At 39.2% G+C, this 21,378-nt stretch overlaps 2 protein-coding genes across 2 annotated transcripts in view; one reads left to right on the top strand and one right to left on the bottom strand.

Annotated features, from left to right (window-relative positions):
* Positions 1-9,949, bottom strand: part of LOC124270510 (leucine-rich repeat-containing protein 56-like) — a 76,971-nt gene extending 67,022 nt beyond the window's left edge. Inside the window, 1 exon segment of the mRNA XM_046705528.1 lies at positions 9,824-9,949. The gene's annotated coding sequence lies outside the window, so the exon portion shown is untranslated.
* A 60-nt stretch (positions 9,950-10,009) lies between these two features.
* Positions 10,010-21,378, top strand: part of LOC124270509 (thymocyte nuclear protein 1-like) — a 31,278-nt gene continuing 19,909 nt past the window's right edge. The window contains exons 1-2 of the mRNA XM_046705527.1: positions 10,010-10,139; positions 13,069-13,181. Coding sequence (XP_046561483.1) covers positions 10,112-10,139; positions 13,069-13,181 — 141 coding nt within the window. The 5' untranslated portion in view covers positions 10,010-10,111. The remainder of the gene's footprint in view (positions 10,140-13,068; positions 13,182-21,378) is intronic.

The following is a 21,378-nucleotide window of genomic DNA, read 5'->3' as shown; positions in this document are numbered from 1 at the left end:
CAAGAAACAAGCAAATAATCACACTCCAACACATTCATCAAGAAACAAGCAAATAATCACACTCCAACACATTCATCAAGAAACAAGCAAATAATCACACTCCAACACATTCATCAAGAAACAAGCAAATAATCACACTCCAACACATTCATCAAGAAACAAGCAAATAATCACACTCCAACACATTCATCAAGAAACAAGCAAATAATCACACTCCAACACATTCATCAAGAAACAAGCAAATAATCACACTCCAACACATTCATCAAGAAACAAGCAAATAGTCACACTCCAACACATTCATCAAGAAACAAGCAAATTGTCACACTCCAACACATTCATCAAGAAACAAGCAAATAATCACACTCCAACACATTCATCAAGAAACAAGCAAATAATCACACTCCAACACATTCATCAAGAAACAAGCAAATAATCACACTCCAACACATTCATCAAGAAACAAGCAAATAATCACACTCCAACACATTCATCAAGAAACAAGCAAATAATCACACTCCAACACATTCATCAAGAAACAAGCAAATAATCACACTCCAACACATTCATCAAGAAACAAGCAAATAATCACACTCCAACACATTCATCAAGAAACAAGCAAATAATCACACTCCAACACATTCATCAAGAAACAAGCAAATAATCACACTCCAACACATTCATCAAGAAACAAGCAAATAATCACACTCCAACACATTCATCAAGAAACAAGCAAATAATCACACTCCAACACATTCATCAAGAAACAAGCAAATAATCACACTCCAACACATTCATCAAGAAACAAGCAAATAATCATACTCCAACACATTCATCAAGAAACAAGCAAATAATCACACTCCAACACATTCATCAAGAAACAAGCAAATAATCACACTCCAACACATTCATCAAGAAACAAGCAAATAATCACACTCCAACACATTCATCAAGAAACAAGCAAATAATCACACTCCAACACATTCATCAAGAAACAAGCAAATAATCACACTCCAACACATTCATCAAGAAACAAGCAAATAATCATACTCCAACACATTCATCAAGAAACAAGCAAATAATCACACTCCAACACATTCATCAAGAAACAAGCAAATAGTCATCACACCAACACATTCATCAAGAAACAAGCAAATAATCACACTCCAACACATTCATCAAGAAACAAGCAAATAATCACACTCCAACACATTCATCAAGAAACAAGCAAATAATCACACAATCCAACACATTCATCAAGAAACAAGCAAATAATCACACTCCAACACATTCATCAAGAAACAAGCAAATAATCACACTCCAACACATTCATCAAGAAACAAGCAAATACTTGCAGTCAAACACACTTTCATCAAGAAACAAGCAAATAATCACACTCCAACACATTCATCAAGAAACAAGCAAATAATCACACTCCAACACATTCATCAAGAAACAAGCAAATAATCACACTCCAACACATTCATCAAGAAACAAGCAAATAATCACACTCCAACACATTCATCAAGAAACAAGCAAATAATCACACTCCAACACATTCATCAAGAAACAAGCAAATAATCACACTCCAACACATTCATCAAGAAACAAGCAAATAATCACACTCCAACACATTCATCAAGAAACAAGCAAATAATCACACTCCAACACATTCATCAAGAAACAAGCAAATAATCACACACATCCAACACATTCATCAAGAAACAAGCAAATAATCACACTCCAACACATTCATCAAGAAACAAGCAAATAGTCACACTCCAACACATTCATCAAGAAACAAGCAAATAATCACACTCCAACACATTCATCAAGAAACAAGCAAATAATCACACTCCAACACATTCATCAAGAAACAAGCAAATAATCACACTCCAAACACATTCATCAAGAAACAAGCAAATAATCACACTCCAACACATTCATCAAGAAACAAGCAAATAATCACACTCCAACACACATTCATCAAGAAACAAGCAAATAATCACACTCCAACACATTCATCAAGAAACAAGCAAATAATCACACAAGAACACATTCAACAAGAAACAACAAGCAAATAATCACACTCCAACACATTCATCAAGAAACAAGCAAATAATCACACTCCAACACATTCATCAAGAAACAAGCAAATAATCACACTCCAACACATTCATCAAGAAACAAGCAAATAATCACACTCAAACACATTCATCAAAGAAACAAGCAAATAATCACACTCCAACACATTCATCAAGAAACAAGCAAATAATCACACTCCAACACATTCATCAAGAAACAAGCAAATAATCACACTCCAACACATTCATCAAGAAACAAGCAAATAATCACACTCCAACACATTCATCAAGAAACAAGCAAATAGTCACACTCCAACACATTCATCAAGAAACAAGCAAATAATCACACTCCAACACATTCATCAAGAAACAAGCAAATAATCACACAGTCAAACACATTCATCAAGAAACAAGCAAATAATCACACTCCAACACATTCATCAAAGAAACAAGCAAATAATCACACTCCAACACATTCATCAAGAAACAAGCAAATAATCACACTCAAACACATTCATCAAGAAACAAGCAAATAATCACACTCCAACACATTCATCAAGAAACAAGCAAATAGTCACACTCCAACACATTCATCAAGAAACAAGCAAATAATCACACTCCAACACATTCATCAAGAAACAAGCAAATAATCACACTCCAACACATTCATCAAGAAACAAGCAAATAATCACACTCCAACACATCCAACACATCATCAAGAAACAAGCAAATAATCACACTCCAACACATTCATCAAGAAACAAGCAAATAATCACACTCCAACACATTCATCAAGAAACAAGCAAATAATCACACTCCAACACATTCATCAAGAAACAAGCAAATAGTCACACTCCAACACATTCATCAAGAAACAAGCAAATAATCACACTCCAACACATTCATCAAGAAACAAGCAAATAGTCACACTCCAACACATTCATCAAGAAACAAGCAAATAATCACACTCCAACACATTCATCAAGAAACAAGCAAATAATCACACTCCAACACATTCATCAAGAAACAAGCAAATAATCACACTCCAACACATTCATCAAGAAACAAGCAAATAATCACACTCCAACACATTCATCAAGAAACAAGCAAATAATCACACTCCAACACATTCATCAAGAAACAAGCAAATAATCACACTCCAACACATTCATCAAGAAACAAGCAAATAATCACACTCCAACACATTCATCAAGAAACAAGCAAATAAATCACACTCCAACACATTCATCAAGAAACAAGCAAATAATCACACTCCAACACATTCATCAAGAAACAAGCAAATAATCACACTCCAACACATTCATCAAGAAACAAGCAAATAATCACACTCCAACACATTCATCAAGAAACAAGCAAATAATCACACTCCAACACATTCATCAAAGAAACAAGCAAATAATCACACTCCAACACATTCATCAAGAAACAAGCAAATAGTCACACTCCAACACATTCATCAAGAAACAAGCAAATAATCACACTCCAACACATTCATCAAGAAACAAGCAAATAATCACACTCCAACACATTCATCAAGAAACAAGCAAATAATCACACTCCAACACATTCATCAAGAAACAAGCAAATAATCACACTCCAACACATTCATCAAGAAACAAGCAAATAATCACACTCCAACACATTCATCAAGAAACAAGCAAATACTTGCAGTCAAACACACTCATCAAGAAACAAGCAAATAGTCACACTCCAACACATTCATCAAGAAACAAGCAAATAATCACACTCCAACACATTCATCAAGAAACAAGCAAACAATCACACTCCAACACATTCATCAAGAAACAAACAAAATAAAACAGTCAAACACACTCATCAAGAAACAAGCAAATAGTCACACTCCAACACATTCATCAAGAAACAAGCAAATAGTCATACTCCAACACATTCATCAAGAAACAAGCAAACAATCACACTCCAACACATTCATCAAGAAACAAGCAAATAGTCACACTCCAACACATTCATCAAGAAACAAGCAAATAATCACACTCCAACACATTCATCAAGAAACAAGCAAATAATCACACTCCAACACATTCATCAAGAAACAAGCAAATAATCACAAGCCAACACATTCATCAAGAAACAAGCAAACAATCACACTCCAACACATTCATCAAGAAACAAGCAAATACTTGCAGTCAAACACACTTTCAAGAAACAAGCAAATAGTCACACTCCAACACATTCATCAAGAAACAAGCAAATAGTCACGCTCCAACACATTCATCAAGAAACAAGCAAACAATCACACTCCAACACATTCATCAAGAAACAAGCAAATACTTGCAGTCAAACACACTTTCAAGAAACAAGCAAATAGTCACACTCCAACACATTCATCAAGAAACAAGCAAATAATCACACTCCAACACATTCATCAAGAAACAAGCAAATACTTGCAGTCAAACACACTCATCAAGAAACAAGCAAATAGTCACACTCCAACACATTCATCATGAAACAAGCAAATAATCACACTCCAACACATTCATCAAGAAACAAGCAAATACTTGCAGTCAAACACACTTTCAAGAAACAAGCAAATTGTCACACTCCAACACATTCATCATGAAACAAGCAAATAATCACACTCCAACACATTCATCAAGAAACAAGCAAATAATCACACTCCAACACACTCATCAAGAAACAAGCAAATAATCACACTCCAACACATTCATCAAGAAACAAGCAAATACTTGCAGTCAAACACACTTTCAAGAAACAAGCAAATTGTCACACTCCAACACATTCATCAAGAAACAAGCAAATAGTCATACTCCAACACATTCATCAAGAAACAAGCAAATAATCACACTCCAACACATTCATCATGAAACAAGCAAATAATCACAATCCAACACATTCATCAAGAAACAAGCAAATAATCACACTCCAACACATTCATCAAGAAACAAGCAAATAATCACACTCCAACACATTCATCAAGAAACAAGCAAATTCTTGCAGTCAAACACACTTTCAAGAAACAAGCAAATTGTCACGCTCCAACACATTCATCAAGAAACAAGCAAATAATCAGACTCCAACACATTCATCATGAAACAAGCAAATTGTCACACTCCAACACATTCATCATGAAACAAGCAAATAATCACACTCCAACACATTCATCAAGAAACAAGCAAATAATCACACTCCAACACATTCATCATGAAACAAGCAAATAATCACACTCCAACACATTCATCAAGAAACAAGCAAATAATCACACTCCAACACATTCATCAAGAAACAAGCAAATAATCACACTCCAACACATTCATCAAGAAACAAGCAAATTGTCACACTCCAACACACTCATCAAGAAACAAGCAAATAGTCACACTCCAACACATTCATCAAGAAACAAGCAAATAGTCACACTCCAACACATTCATCAAGAAACAAGCAAATAGTCACACTCCAACACATTCATCATGAAACAAGCAAACAATCACACTCCAACACATTCATCAAGAAACAAGCAAATACTTGCAGTCAAACACACTTTCAAGAAACAAGCAAATAGTCACACTCCAACACATTCATCAAGAAACAAGCAAATAGTCACACTCCAACACATTCATCAAGAAACAAGCAAACAATCACACTCCAACACATTCATCAAGAAACAAGCAAATAATCACACTCCAACACATTCATCAAGAAACAAGCAAATAATCACACTCCAACACATTCATCAAGAAACAAGCAAATACTTGCAGTCAAACACACTTTCAAGAAACAAGCAAATTGTCACACTCCAACACATTCATCAAGAAACAAGCAAATAATCACACTCCAACACATTCATCAAGAAACAAGCAAATAATCACACTCCAACACATTCATCATGAAACAACCAAATAATTATGGAACACATACACACATTCATCAAGAAACAAACAAGTAATATTTAGGGGAGGACTTTCACCAGTAAGCATTGTTACCAATCTGGTATTTCATTTACAAAATTTCAGTGTTAACATGTAAAGTCAAGGTAAAAACAACTATTACCTGGCATTTCTACAGAAGAAAAAGCTACCAATTATCAATGCCAACATGACTGACTCAGTGACCGGTTGAAACATACTGATCAATACCAATGATTAATGACAATATCTCAACAGATTACCCAGGATAGTATTTATGTGAGTGATCAACTTGTTATCCTGGAAGGTTAAAAACAAGAACAGAGTTATATTTCATTGTGAACACATTATCAAGAACTATCAGATGTACATTTTTCTAGATATATCGGCTGAAATATTGCCGATGTGACGTTAAATATAACTCACTCACTCAAGATATGTCAACATGAATTATAAAATGAACGGGAGTTAGCATCTCGGTCTCATTGGTACATTCAAATCCCCAACATCTCATTGACCTGTCACTTCAACATGAATATAGCATTCTTCTAATATTTTATTTCATTAATATTTATCAGAAGAAATGTCAAATGGTTGTTTGCAGTACTGTTTACCAGACATGTTCAGGTGTGGAAGAAGATGTCATTCATTATGTCATGACATTACAGCATTATAATGTCACACTGACATTAAGTCGTATGGCTCACCATGGCTGACAGAGTCTCGACTATTTCTAATGTCACTTACCATGGAGTTTTTGGTTGGGGCATCATTTTTTTATGTTTCACATAGCCACCAAATTCTGAACATGGGTCAGTTGGGAAAAAAACCAACAACTGAATAAAGGCAAAAATAACTGAATAATGTTCTTGACTATCATTTATTGTAATTCTTATTACAATTTATCGCGTTCTTTGGACTTGTGGCAGCGACTGATTATAAGATAAACATTTTATAAGACGTGGCGGTACATTTCAGGTTCGAGTGAGTTGGAATGAAATAAAATATTTTCTATTTGGGGCAAGTAAAATTAGAAGGGTCAGTCTGGAGATGAGAAACACAAAAAATAAAAATGCTGCCCTTGTAGGTGTTATTGAGATGGGGCTTAAACGTGATGCAAAATATTGCTTTTTACACAGTGCAAACCAAGCAGCACATTAGTTTTGGGAATTGGTTGAAATCTCACAATTGATGATTGCTTTATTACTAACGAACAATCATCGAAAAAAATTGGTTAGCGTCATTTTTCAGATTTTCCTATCCAGTTTGTTATTGCAGATATGTATGAGATGATGCAACTTGCTACTTTAAAGTGATGACTAATATATCATAACCATAAACTTCCTGGAGTCTTCAAGAAATATTCAGTCATGACATTTCAGTTAGTGAAGTGAGTTTTCTAAGAATTAAACAAGTTTGCAGTCCCTGACAACTTTGAATATGTTCCATCGTTTCAAAGACTAAAACAGTAGTTCCAAAATCGTTTGTGTTCGATTATGAGAAAATGTGATCGATTGCTTGGTCATTTGGTCACTGCGACCAATCTTCGATTATTTCAATTAATCGGAACACCACTACAGCACATGCGAAACAAAACGAAAAAATTATGAATCAGAATAGTCAGGAAGTGACTGTGACAAACATCGTATGTGTGCCAAAAAGTCTAAAATTGTCAACACAAAAATAAGAAAAGACAAAAATGTTTGATTGAATGGATTTCCATGGCCAAAACACAAACAAAATACTGAATGCATAACCTGAAGCAATGTATTGTGGACTGGCAAAATGTTTGGGGGACTTTTTCTTTATCACCACTCCTTAGGGATGGTTGTTTCAAAAGCTGTCAGGAACACTGAACATTGTACAAAATAGTTCCTCATTTGACCAGTAGTTGCCACTGGGACTGGAGAGACTGAGTAATGTTTAACGAATCGCGAGCTCCTTGCAAACAAAATACAGTTTCTTAATGTTAGTCTGTTTTTTATGCATTGATGTCAAGGTATAGATAGTGGACTATTATTGAGACTATTTTTTGGTGCTAAATGCTATCAAGTTAGATAAAGGAAAGTGACAAATTCAGATTTCATTCCATTTCAACAAAATTTGCTGTTGGTGGAACCATACAGAAAGTAAAGAAAAAGTGTGGCCTAATTATTATTTTTCTTCTGATAATAAATATACTTTAAGTCTTAAGTGACAGTGGCTATGTTTCATATGAAATCTATCAAATTCTCGGAACTTGAGAAGTATGTCACAGAACACCAACCTCGGACCTTGTTACTTTGAAGGAGGTTGGATTCTGTTTGTTTGTTTCATTCCCCAGCAAGCAATATTCCAGCTACATGACGATGGTCTACATACACTGTATAATCAAGTTCTGGCCAGTGATTGATATTATGAGCAATAATCAATGTCATTAGGGTTAGATGATGAACACTTACAACCGAGTCATAGTTGATGAGTTGACCATGCAACCAAATAGCAACTTGGTATAAGCATAGGTTGCTGGTGACCCATCCTTACCCAAAATCTGCATTGGAGGTTGGATCCTGGGAGCTTAAAAACTTGTTTAGTGCAGTCACATGAAAATAACTGTGGTTTCTTGGATGAACGGATATTTCACAATGAATGCATCTGACAATATTGTCATTTACAGATCCAATCTGCTTCACATGAAACTAAAATAGTTCAACAGCATTTTAGTTAACCTGGTTAAGTAAACAACAACCTAAAATAGCAAACAAATAACGCTATGAAACTAAAATCACAAATCAGTTTTCACTTGACACACCTGCTCATATAATACAAGCAAATATTTAAACAGCTATAATATGGTATATACATGTTGATATGGTTAATGGTATTTTAATATTTAATATAATGTTAAAGATGAAAGTCTATGGAGTGAAAGTCTGTATAGATCACTTCCAAAGTTCCAAGTGTGACTATGACTCCTCACAATGATGTCATATGTTTTCTTGCCTCACTGGCATGCTATTTACGTCCACTAAACCTTGCACAAGCCATTTGATTTTATCAACACCAACCCTTGGTGTTGATAAAATCAAATGGCTTGTGAAGGGTTGTGATCTGTCACTTACTTTTTGACAGCACTAAAATGTTACTTTGTTAGGATTTTTTGTATTGTATTGATGAGCTACATCTGAGTGATCACTGTTTCAAACTTATATATTTCTCAAAATTTCATCAAACCAACATATGTTTTGCAGTTTGATTCTGAGCACTGTGTCACTGGGTGGTAGCGGGGCATTGCCTGTTGACATACAAACTGCCAGTGAACTCACATCTCATAGATAATAAGAAAAATCACAATTGTAAAATGGATAACAGTAAATATATACAGTGTGTCGAAAAAGCACATCAGGTACGATTAGTTACGGTTGTGCTATTTCCATAGGCATATTGATAGCTCCATTTGTTTGTAAACTTTGATTTGTTGGAAACTTGTTTTCAAGCAGTTTGCAATAGTTTGATTCGGAAATATCCATCAAATTCAAGTGGCCGAAGCTAGAAATATAGGTGGAATGTGGAATAAACTCGCCTAGTAAGGTGCTTGACATACGATATAGTGAAGGTATGTATAAAGTCTAAAATGTCATGTCACAAACGACTGAGTATTCCATCGAAGGAGATTTGTCAATTAGTTCTAAATACACCAATAATTCATATATTCACATATTAGGGTACGAAGGGAAGTAGATTTTGCGTACTATGTTATCAAGGTTTTATAATACCTACTCGAGTGAGTCCATAACAACGGCCATTTATCAAACGAAAGGTGAAATAGGCATTTACCAAATGCTGAACACGGCTAGAGTGATGTCGATGTGTCACGTTCCAATCAGTTTCTTCAACAATCATAACTTCTACTCGGACTGTTTTCATATATTTAACAAGAATTTTGACCGGTCTGTCGCAAAGGACGCAACACCGCCATTTTGGAATGCAAGTCACAGACATGCGCAAAAGAATATCCGGTCGGAAATGACGTATGGAAATAGCGCGGGAAGTTGTGTCATTTTAATGTTTACAAAATAGTAGTGAATTTGAGCTTGGGAAAGAGCGAGTCGCCCGGCACCCCAAATGCCTCCAAAACGTAGACTAAAATCAGGTAAAACACTCTATAGTTTTTATTAGGAAGGCGGTATATGCCTCATCAAAATTATTGCTTGTACAATTGTAAAAGTTTATTGAGCCAAAGCATAGGCAAGAGTCGCAACAACGGTCCGACGCAATCCATGACAAATGCAATCCAACTTTATGGATTACAACTTCTTTAGGCGAATGCTTTATGGATTACAACTTCTCCTTAGGGTTATGTTATGATGCGACGTTTTTACGATCCTTAGGGTTAGGGATTAGGTTAGGAACCCCAGCAACGCTAATTAATCTGAAAAAAGTGCGCCCGGTAAAGCAGAACTCCTTTACGATCCTTAGGGTTAGGGTAGGGTATGCCACCCTTTACGATCCTTAGGGTTAGGGTAAGTGTATACCACCCTTTACGATCCTTAGGGTTAGGGTTAGGGAACCCCAGCAGTAATTAATCTGAAAAAGTGCCACCCTTTAAGTGCGATCCTTAGGGTTAGGCACAGGTAAGAAATGTACCCCAGCAGCGCTAATTAATCTGATAAAGTGCATGTACTCCCGAGCGCTAAACCGGTTTCCTCGAACGCGTACTAAAAATTATTCCTGCCTGTTAAACCGTGGAAATATTGAACATGGCAGTGCGTGTTCGTCAGGAAGAACTGTATACCTTCCTTCCACTGTCAGTTATAAAATATCAGACAATCGATTTTTCTTGAGCATGACGTCCCCTGTAGTCCGTTTTACAGAAAATTGAAAGCTGTCTACAATGGGGGTGACATACTTTGTACATGATCCAGCGCTGTTCTCTCAGGAGCGAAACATTTTAAGTTTTGGGTGTCCTGAAAGGTCCGTTTCCAAATCGTTCCCACCAACAGCTGTCGTAAATGAACATGGGAAATTGTCATCAGCTTCTTGATCGGAACTCTCATACTGTCGTATGAGCTCCATATTCGAATGCGTTAGAATACAAAGTGAATACTCGGCGATGCAGTGAAAGTGCTTGAAATCAGGTGATTTGGAGCAACACCACAAACCGGTTTTCGGTTTCGGCTTGAGAAAAGTGGACTCGTCTGCCGTTTAGGGTACCGGGTACGTTTCTGTACATTTACTTTGGCTAAGGTACATTTCTGTATACAGAAAGGTACCTGGGGTACATTTCTGTAGTACCTGTGCAGACAACAACCCCTTCAGCTTAAATTTGGGGCAGGTGTGGGTTAGATTCCCCACAGGTGGAGATGTACTATTTACTCTGTGACTCTGATTCACCAATCAGAGATTCAATGTTTGTTTCGTACAATTTGTTCGCTAACAAAATTTCCTTTTCCAGGTTTGAAATCACTTTAAAGTTCACTTCCATGTTACTCTTCCACTTTACACAGGTTTGTAGTGCCTTATTTCCAATAACGTATCACATGGCAATCTATCCTTATAGACGCTGAGCCCCTTGTGACTGATGTCATAGTTAATGTCTCTCATTACGCTGAATGTTCAAAACTGCCCCACAACATTCTCACGGTTTTGGATCCCATCCTCGTCGCCAGTTTGTCATGTATTTCCGATGTTGGGGTGGATGATCCTGGATTCCAACAGACAACAATAAGTCCGCCATACGTTTTTAATCCGCCATGATGTCATTACATCATCACACGCCTTGATGATGTCACTTGCCTACGTCATCATTTTTGGGATGCACTATTTACTTAACAAATATCACATAACCCTCTTGACATTTGCTGAAATAAAATTGCTGAAATCAGCATGAAACCATTCTCCCTCACTCTCATAGGCGTTAATTAAGGCATGCCACTGCCAATTAATGTGTGATTTCTTGTCAATGTACCTGGATGAAATGTAATTGCTCATAATATTCACCACTGGTTTGTTAGACAGACTTGAGAAACTGTAGTACGTCATTTGCAGATATTTATGATATTTCTGGAACATAATTGACTGTTTCGATCTAAAGAAAACAAATGAAATAAAATAAATCTGTTCAGAGGATTTATAACCTTCACTACCTCAGATCATATGAAATGTGTGATATCTGCTAATTGCCAGGGATGAATGGACACTGAAACAGAAATGAAACCGTCTGCTTCAAGATTGAATTTAATTGTAATCTGTAGTGAACGATTCTTGTATGTGTAAGTCTAATCTGGTACACACACACTTCTCCAACATGTTTCACTTTTACACACACACACATAATATATATATATATATGTACAGTGTAGGTCAGTAACCATATTACACACAGTATAGGTCAGTAATCAATTACACTATGGTACATGGCATATAAGGCAACTTTTCCGTTCCAAAAATTAGAGGGCTTTGGGGTGGGATTGCTGTCACACTGCCCGGAGTAGGAGAATTTTACATGTTGTTTCAACTGGTGATAAACAGTAAGACTTCTGTCCGTGTCCCCCCTAAATTTTAACGAGGAGGAAAGATTTATTTAAGTGGCATTGATAGAGGTTAGATACGTCTTTCAGTATGTTAAAATACAGTTAAAGAAACATATTAAAAATTGTCCTTATCAGATAAGGAATATATATATATTCAGGTGATATGATTTGACAAGAATGAAATTTAAGGGGGATATGGGCTGAAGTCTTGTCCACACATAAAATGAAGCCATGTGCTGGATTTCTGCCCAACCAAGCATCATACAGAAGAACAATGGAAGACAAACATGTTTTTATTGCCAATATAGGGATCATGAAAGTTCTGACTATGTGTTTCGTCCAGGGTGGCTTAGAGATGGGGTTTATGTTTAATTTTGCATTGATTCTGAAGGTTTATGCAAGGGGGTTGCCTTATACGTCCTTTCACTATATACATGGCAATGTACAGTATGTCTTATACTGGAGATTATGTTTCTATTAACAAAAACCTCAAAACAATTCAAGAACCTTTACTTGTGGTGTGAAGTGTTGTTTCATTTTCGATCCCAGACAATGAGAAGCCAAAGAAGTCCAAGTCAGAAAATGCACCACCTGAAGTTTTCACTCACTGGTTGATGAAGTCTGAGCCTGAAACCCGCATGGAGAAAGGTGTTGACATGAAGGTAAGGGTATGCCAGTGTATGAAATAAGCCCCGTCTAGACGGGCTAGATTTCAGACGGATGGATCTAAATTTACAGCTCGCCAGCCCGATGTTCTGGTAAAAATTTAGATGTTATATACATCTGAGTCATATCTTGGTGTCTTGTCTGGTTAAATCCATTTTGGACTGGTAATATTTTCAAGTTACCAGACCTGATGTCTGGCTGGGGTTTTGGCTTATTTCATACACTGGTAATGCCTTCAGAAAGGAGTTGCCATGAAGGTCAGGGTCACACATTCAGAAAGGAGTTGCCATGAAGGTCAAGGTCACACATTCAGAAAGGAGTTGCCATGAAGGTCAGGGTCACATATTTAAAAAGGAATTGCTATGAAGGTCAAGGTAACATATTTAAAAAAGGATTTGCCATGAAGGTCAGGGTCACACATTCAGAAAGGAGTTGCCATGAAGGTCAAGGTCACACATTCAGAAAGGAGTTGCCATGAAGGTCAGGGTCACATATTAAAAAAATAGTACAAAATAATCCAAATAATGATATGAATGAATACAAATATACCTTTATTGGAAGTTCCATATGGGTGTAGGTGTGATTGTATTCAGAAATTTGAGGTGTCTTTAATATCCACAAGCATACTTACAGGCTTGTCTGTTATTTTTATGTCCCCGCCATATAGGGTTATCCTCCGTGTCCGTCCGTCCGTAGGAAACAGGGAATGTACTCTATCCACTTCTCCACAAAAAATGCTCTGTGGAATTCAATGAACTTATACATGGGCTTTCTTGGGACTCGAATGGTGTGCATCTCATAATTTTTTCTTATCCTGACTCATGATCTTTGGCTTATCTCCCTTTTCTTTTCGAATGGTACTGGAACACTTGAATCCCTTGAAGTTCCCGAAGTGGACATAAAAATACACTCACCCACGAGTTACCTCCCTTTTGCCCTTTTCCCGCACAAACAGTCATGTGACCAGCCTTACTTGTCACACTCTCCCTTTTAGCCCAAGTGGATGGTTGGGCAAGCATTGGAGTCCCATATACGGCATTATATCCTTTTTATTTAGATCCTATTCTTTATCAAATCTACAATTTAATCAATATTTGTCTTATATCTATAGACATCCCATGGATCGGGTGAGGAAGTCATCTCAAGTCACGGCTTATCAGCCTGCAAACCGTATGTTGCTTGCTACTGCTGATATTCATAATACTGGTGCTAAGTTGTGCGTTGCGAGCGCAGTCTGCTGATGCGAGGGTCAAGAAGAGATCGATTAGCTCCGACTAAAGCTAAGAAAAGACGTCATCCTCTTCTACATCGCAGAAGAAAGCATCTGTTACCAGATCGGAGGGTAAATCTACACGGCCTAGTAAGTCAACGCATCAGAAATCCTTTAACGAAGAGATATTACCTCCACAGGAAGTAGACGTTTTTGATGACACACACACACACACACACACACACACACACACACACACCCACTACTTCTACCCGAAGTGCCTACGAGATCAGCGACTTAATCGACGTCTACAACTACTAGATCGTCTCCTGCAACAGTCACAGCAGGACTGCCGTTTGATGAACTACCACCTACTTCTCAACGCAACGAGGTCGAGGCACACAACTCAGCAGCATTCGCGAACGCTTCTTCTACACCGCAGCAGCTTCAACCAACACAGAACTTTGACCCGGGTGAATTTATGAGACAATTCACCAACCAGATGATGACCATGATGGAACGCAGGTTCGAGGAAGAAGCGAAGGCTCGGTGAAGCCTCTCATCTACCGACACCGTGCGCAAACCTACGGACCTGCGCGAACCAGCTGACCTGCATGAACCTACTCCTCAGAGAACTACGTCTCAAGATTACGATCTCGAACGTACACCTTTGCGAAGGTCTCCACATTTGAACGACTCTGTCATCTTGGAGGACGATAGAAGACATGAGATGCTACTCATCATTCTACATCTGCGAACCCTCAACGTTCGAGAACATCGAAGGATCGATCTCCTACACCTAGCCGCTCTAGATCGAGATCTCACAGACATTCGCGAATTCACTCATCACGAGACAGAGGTTCGCAAGAAGAAGGCTCACATCACAGAGGTTCACATCATCTGGTTACGCAGAAAGAGATGAATCTACAGACAGAGGTTCACGAAGAGATGACTCTACAGATAGAGGTTCGTACAGAGAGGACTCTCAAGACAGACGTTCGCGTAGGGAGGAATCTGCAGACAAGGGTTTGCGAAAGGATGATGAAGGTTTGACAAGGGATACAGGTTCGCAGATGGATGATACGCGGAGGCCTAGCTCTAATAATCAGGAGACACTGGATGAGCAAGCAGACTTTGTCTTCCCACACGCAGAGGTTACAGCTTGGATTGCCAACAGGTTGAACTTGGAGTCTCCTTCTAAGGATAAAGATGAAGTCTACACTTATATGATGCGTAACGACGACTTTGACTCCGTCACTATCCCTCCGATTGAACCTATATCCAGGGTACCCGCCAACCTTCGCACAGATTTCGCGAAAGCATCCAAGTACCAGAGTCGGCATCTGCGATAATTTTATGTGAAGAGATTCCCTCTACATCATATGGATCCATTTACAAAAGGCGCCTGAATGGGATGATAACATAAAGATAGTCAACGAATCCCGGAACAAGATGTATAAAGTAGAAGAATAAAAGTTATCGCAACTTGATACTGCTACAAGGAGATCCTTCTTCAGGTTGGCCAGGTCCAGAGCTATCAATGAAGCATTGATCAATAAATTCCAGAACTCAAGTTCGGAAGAGGGCAGAATGATATATTCGGCGCTCATAACTCAGAAGAAGGACCAATACTTTTTATCGGACCATCTGGCATCTATATCTACAGGTCTCACTTTACTATGCAGACAAGGGCTACTTGCATCCTGTTCATGGAGTGACAGTATCACCCAACCGCTACTGAGAGCTCCATGGGAGGCGCCTACTATCTTTGGAGGACAAATAGACAAGGCAGCTAAGGAAGCTACGCACGACTCTAGAGAAGTGATGATGATAAAATCCATAGATACTCTGGCCAACGTCATCCGTCATACTTCGCAAAAGTATAACAGCAAGTCCAAATATTCTGACATACAGAAGGCAAAGGAGAAGAAGTACTCCAGCTTCAGAGGCGGCAAAGGATCTTTTCGTCGCTCATCCGGAAATTACAGAGGAAACTCAGGGAGAGGCTGCACTCCCAGAGGATCCAGAGGAACTAGACGTTGATATCAGGGTTCGGAACGACTGGATTCTTCCACCCGCAGCCGTTCCTATAAAACCATTGACATTGGGTGGACGTCTACAAAGGTACTGGAAAAATTGGGGAATACTAGAGGACGACTACGTCTCCCCAAGTACTGCAAGAAGGATACAGAGTAAATCTCAGGGCCACACCCCAGCTAACCCTCAGCCCGATGGTCTTCGACTATGCAGAGGAGCAGGCAGACAAACTACAAGAAGCCATCAACTCAATACTTATGAAGAAGGCGGTAGAGATAATAGATCAGCATCATCTCACTCCAGGCTTCTACTCCCCAATTTTTTCTAGTACCCAAGAAGAATTCCAAGGAGAAGTTCAGACTGATTTACAACATGCGCAAATTCTATCTACTGAAACCAGACAGGTTCAGAATGATCCACCTACCTCAACTCAGAACTACTCGTCCGTCCACCAGATTACATGGCCAGCATAGACCTGCAGGATGCGTACCTACACATCCCCATACATCCAGAATCAAGAAAGTATCTACGATTCCTATTCAGAGGGTAGCACTTCCAATGGGACGCCCTACCGTTTGGAATATCTTCGGTTCCGTGAATATTCACACAGTAACCAAGCCTATAGTCACATGTGTACATCATCGAGGTCTACGCAATGCCTACTACATGTACTTGGACGACGGAATTCAGGTTCACCAAGATGCCAGTCAACTCAGGACTACAGCTGAACTTCACGATCAAGTTGCTCACTCAACTAGGATGGCTAGTGAACCTAATGAAGTCAGAGTTGGAACCAAAACAAGATCTGCAATTTCTGGGGATAAGGTTTATCACAACACAGAATCGTATTGTCGTCCCAGAAGATCGTTGGGTCAAGATACAAGCCATGATTCCACTAGCAGTCATCTCTCCGTTAACACTGTGATCATGGCAAGTTCTACTCAGTCTACTAACCTCGGCGCAGGACTTGACTCACACAGGAAGGTTACAACTAAGACCACTGCAACGGTTCCTGACAAAACATCTGGACAGCGTCAACCCAATCTTGCTGCCAGACAACCTCAAGAGGTATCTACTGTGGTGGACACGCAGGTCGAACGTTTACAAGAGCCGGCCTTCGACACACATCTCTACGCAGACGCTTCGATACAAGGCTGGGGTGCGTATCTCAACAATCAAGTTGCATCGGGAAGGTGGTCCAAAATAGAGCAGCATCTTCACATCAATCTGCTGGAGATGAAAGCCATGATCAACGCCTTACAACTATGGTCGAGCTCGCTGAACAACAAAATGCTGATTGTCCACACGGACAACTCTACAGTGGCATTCTCCATAAATCGGCAGGGATCCACAAGGTCTCCAAGCCTGCTACAGCTCACATTCAAGTTGTTCCACATCACGGAGAAAGCAAACATCTGGATAAAGACTTGTCACATACGCTCTCTCCCGACCACTGCACCCGTCACCTATGGAATGGATGCTCCATCCAGAAGCATTCTGGCTCATCATAAGGGGAATAGGATCCCCTTGCATAGACCTGTTTGCTACGAGGTTCAACAAACCACTACAGACGTTTGTCTCACCAGTTCCAGATCCTCAAGCCTGGGCAACAAATGCACTGAGCATATCTTGGGAAGGACTAAACGCTTACTCGTTTCCACCCCCGATATTACTACCGAAAGTACTGTTGAAGATCAAACAGACACAGGTGCTACAACTGACTTTGGTCGCGCCATACTGGCCAGCGAGAGTATGGTTCCTAGACCTAATAGAAGATCTCGGAAGTCCAACAATCAAGTTACCAGATTGGCCGAACCTACTCATACATCCGCATTACAAGCAAGTCCATGGGAACCCGACAGCGTTCCAGCTACACGTGTGGACCATATCAAAACATGTTTGAAGAAAAGATGATACTCCGCCAGGGCAGCCAAGGCAGTAACGCTAGCGTTACGCAGATCTACTCGTAACCTGTATGATGACAAGTGGCTGAAGTTTGAGACTTATGCAAGGCAGAAAGGCTTCACTGCAATGAAAGCTACTCATCCTCAAGTGGCGGAATACCTGTGTCATCTTAGACAGACCAGACATCTGAAAGGTTCGACATTATCTACATACCTTGCCGCCATCAGTACAGTGATTACCATGAAAACAGGCATCAAGTTGACAAAAGTACCCCAGAAGTACTTGCTCTGCTGAGATCTTTTAAACTGGAGGACCAGCAAAAGAAGTTCAGAGCTCCGGCCTGGGATCTGAATGTAATTCTACGTCATCTCACCAGTGATGCCTACAAACCTCTAGACCATACTACCTTCGAGCTGCTGACACAGAAGACTCTGTTCCTGCTTGCACTAGCCACGGCAGCTCGAATATCAGAGATACATACGCTGGACTTTGGTCAAACCAGATTCAACAGGGGGCAGCATGCTGCAGTTTATCTAGGACTTATATGGGACTTCCTTGCCAAGAACCAACTACCTGGCCAGCCAGATAGACAGTTACATATACCTATCTACAATCCTTGGACCAGAGGATATAGAGGACTTATCCTTGTGTCCGGGCAGAGCCCTGAAGATATGTTTTCAAAAGACTAAGACAAGGAGACGAAAATTCAAGCGCCTGTTCATCCCATTATCAACAGAGATATCAGCAGAAGTCTCAAGAATGACGATATCGTTCGGGATGAGAGCCGTCATATTGAGAGCCTATAAAGCAGCAGGACTAGAACCTCCTAGAGCTTCCAACCCACATGAAGTCAGAGCACTGGCGTCAACACTAGCTCTGCATGGAAATTGCTCTATATCTGCAATTATGGAGGGCTGCTTTTGGAAGTCGGACACAGTGTTTGCCAACCACTACCTCCGAGACATAGCCACTGAAGACGTCTCCGGCATTCACCAATTTGGGCCTCTTGTTGTAGCACAGCAACTAACGGTTCCTCAAAGGCGCTGAGTTGGAAAATCTCACCCTTTATCACGTTGACTACTTGATAACTTTTACTAAGGAAAAATATCAGTTTGAAAGTCCATGCGCACAGTCTAGGACAGGCTAGCATGAATGATTAAAGATCCTATACGGGTAAAGATCTTACCTGTACATGAAGGGGTCGCAACTCATTTATGATAAAGATCTTATCATAATCTATGGGTTGTTATAGATATCTAGTAATAAGAAGATACTAGTTTATCTGAAGCCACATGAATCAAGATGATTCAACTTGTCTGAGATGGAAGTAAGACAAGAAGTGGTCCCCCCGAGTTATAACGGAAGTTGGAAGAACAGGATCTCTGAAATGCCGTTTTGCAGTTCCCATGGTGGGGATACAGGAAGTACAGCTGATGAATCCACGAAGTGCCTTGACCCACCACCAATCCGTCGGATTCTATAAGCAAAAAATCATGAGTCAGGATAAGAAAAAATATGTAGTTTTTCAAGTAAAATTGATATTTTTATGCTTATCCTGACTCATGACGATAAGCTCCCCTCGAACCTCCCGCTGGAAACAAGGGAGGTAACGGATTTTCACAGCAGATCCAAGTGCATGGGAAGAAAAGCAGGAGAGTGACAAGTAAGGCTGGTCACATGACTGTTTCATGGCAGGAAAAGGGCAAAAGGGAGGTAACACGGTGGGCTGAGTGTATTTTTACATCCGCTCTTTCCTCCTTGGAAATCCACCAAATGCTTTTAAAAGGGCAAAAAATTTTTCTCTTTTCTATGGATTAAAATAAAAAGTAACATTAAAAAAGGACCACCGAGGAGGGAATTAGGATGACAGAGATATCCTTTCTTTCATCGATTCACTAAAAAATAACAGCATTGAAAAGATGCCTTTGTAGAGCTCCTCGAAAAGAATGTTCCCAGGTGATCTATCTAAGGATAAGCAAAAGATCATGAGTGTCAATTTATTTTGTTTTTGTATTGATATATATCATTTTTTGTAACTTTAGAGACATTTGAACGGTCATTTTGCTGAATTTTGGAAAATTCTAAGGGTCATGCTTGTTTTATTAAAGTGTTTCCACTTCCATTCGAAAAGAATAGGGAGATAAGCAAAAAGATTACATTTTGTTTTGTATTTTAATTTTTTTTTCTACTACTGGTAAGTTTAGAGACATTTGAACTAAGGTACATTTTGCTGAATTTCTTGTTTTTCGCTATGATGATAGTGTAATAGGGGATGAAGTCTATCCACTTGTCCCTGGACACAATTTTTTCTTGTTATATGCTATCTCATTGGGTCAAACACTCAAACAGAAGCAAAAGAAAACACTTCTGGCTCACCAAGAGTTTGCTCTCCACAGTTTGGCCGTCGCCACTGACTGCAATGAAGTCATCAGATTAATGTTAGGAGTGTCATTTTTTTGCCACCCCATACCCATGAAACACTGTCAGTTTTGTGTGCCTCCTTCATGCTTTTACTTGAATGTCAATTGCGTTTATGTCTGACCCGTGAAGATCCGGATTAGAATTGATCTTCAGTAACCCATGCTTGTCATAAAAGGTGACTAATGGGATCGGGTGGTCAGACTCACTGACTTGGTTGACACATGTCATTGGTTCCCAATTGTGTAGATCGATGTTCATGGTGTTGATCACTGGATTGTCTGGTCCAGATCCGATTATATAGCTGGAATATTGCTGAGTGCGGCGTAAACTTAAACTCACTCACTCAACTTGCTTAATCATGTTAATGTACATAGTTTACACACAAGTTATGTCTCAAATAAAGCATTGATTAAAAGGAAACATATTTGTTTCCAAATATGAAACCCAGTATTCAGGAAAACACAGCCCTTTTGATAGTGTTTATTTACATTCCTGGAGGGCGGTGGGGTAGCCTAGTGGTTAAAGCGTTGGCTCGTCACGCCGAAGACCCGGGTTCGATTCCCCACATGGGCACAATGTTTTAAGCCCATTTCTGGTGTCCCCCGCCGTGATATTGCTGG

The sequence above is a fragment of the Haliotis rubra genome, unplaced genomic scaffold, assembly GCF_003918875.1.
Source record: "Haliotis rubra isolate DU_JTF1 unplaced genomic scaffold, ASM391887v1 Scf152, whole genome shotgun sequence".
Taxonomy (NCBI): Eukaryota; Metazoa; Mollusca; class Gastropoda; order Lepetellida; family Haliotidae; genus Haliotis; species Haliotis rubra.
The sequence above is the reverse complement of the archived record's forward strand: the minus strand, read 5'-3'. Positions and strand labels throughout refer to the sequence as shown.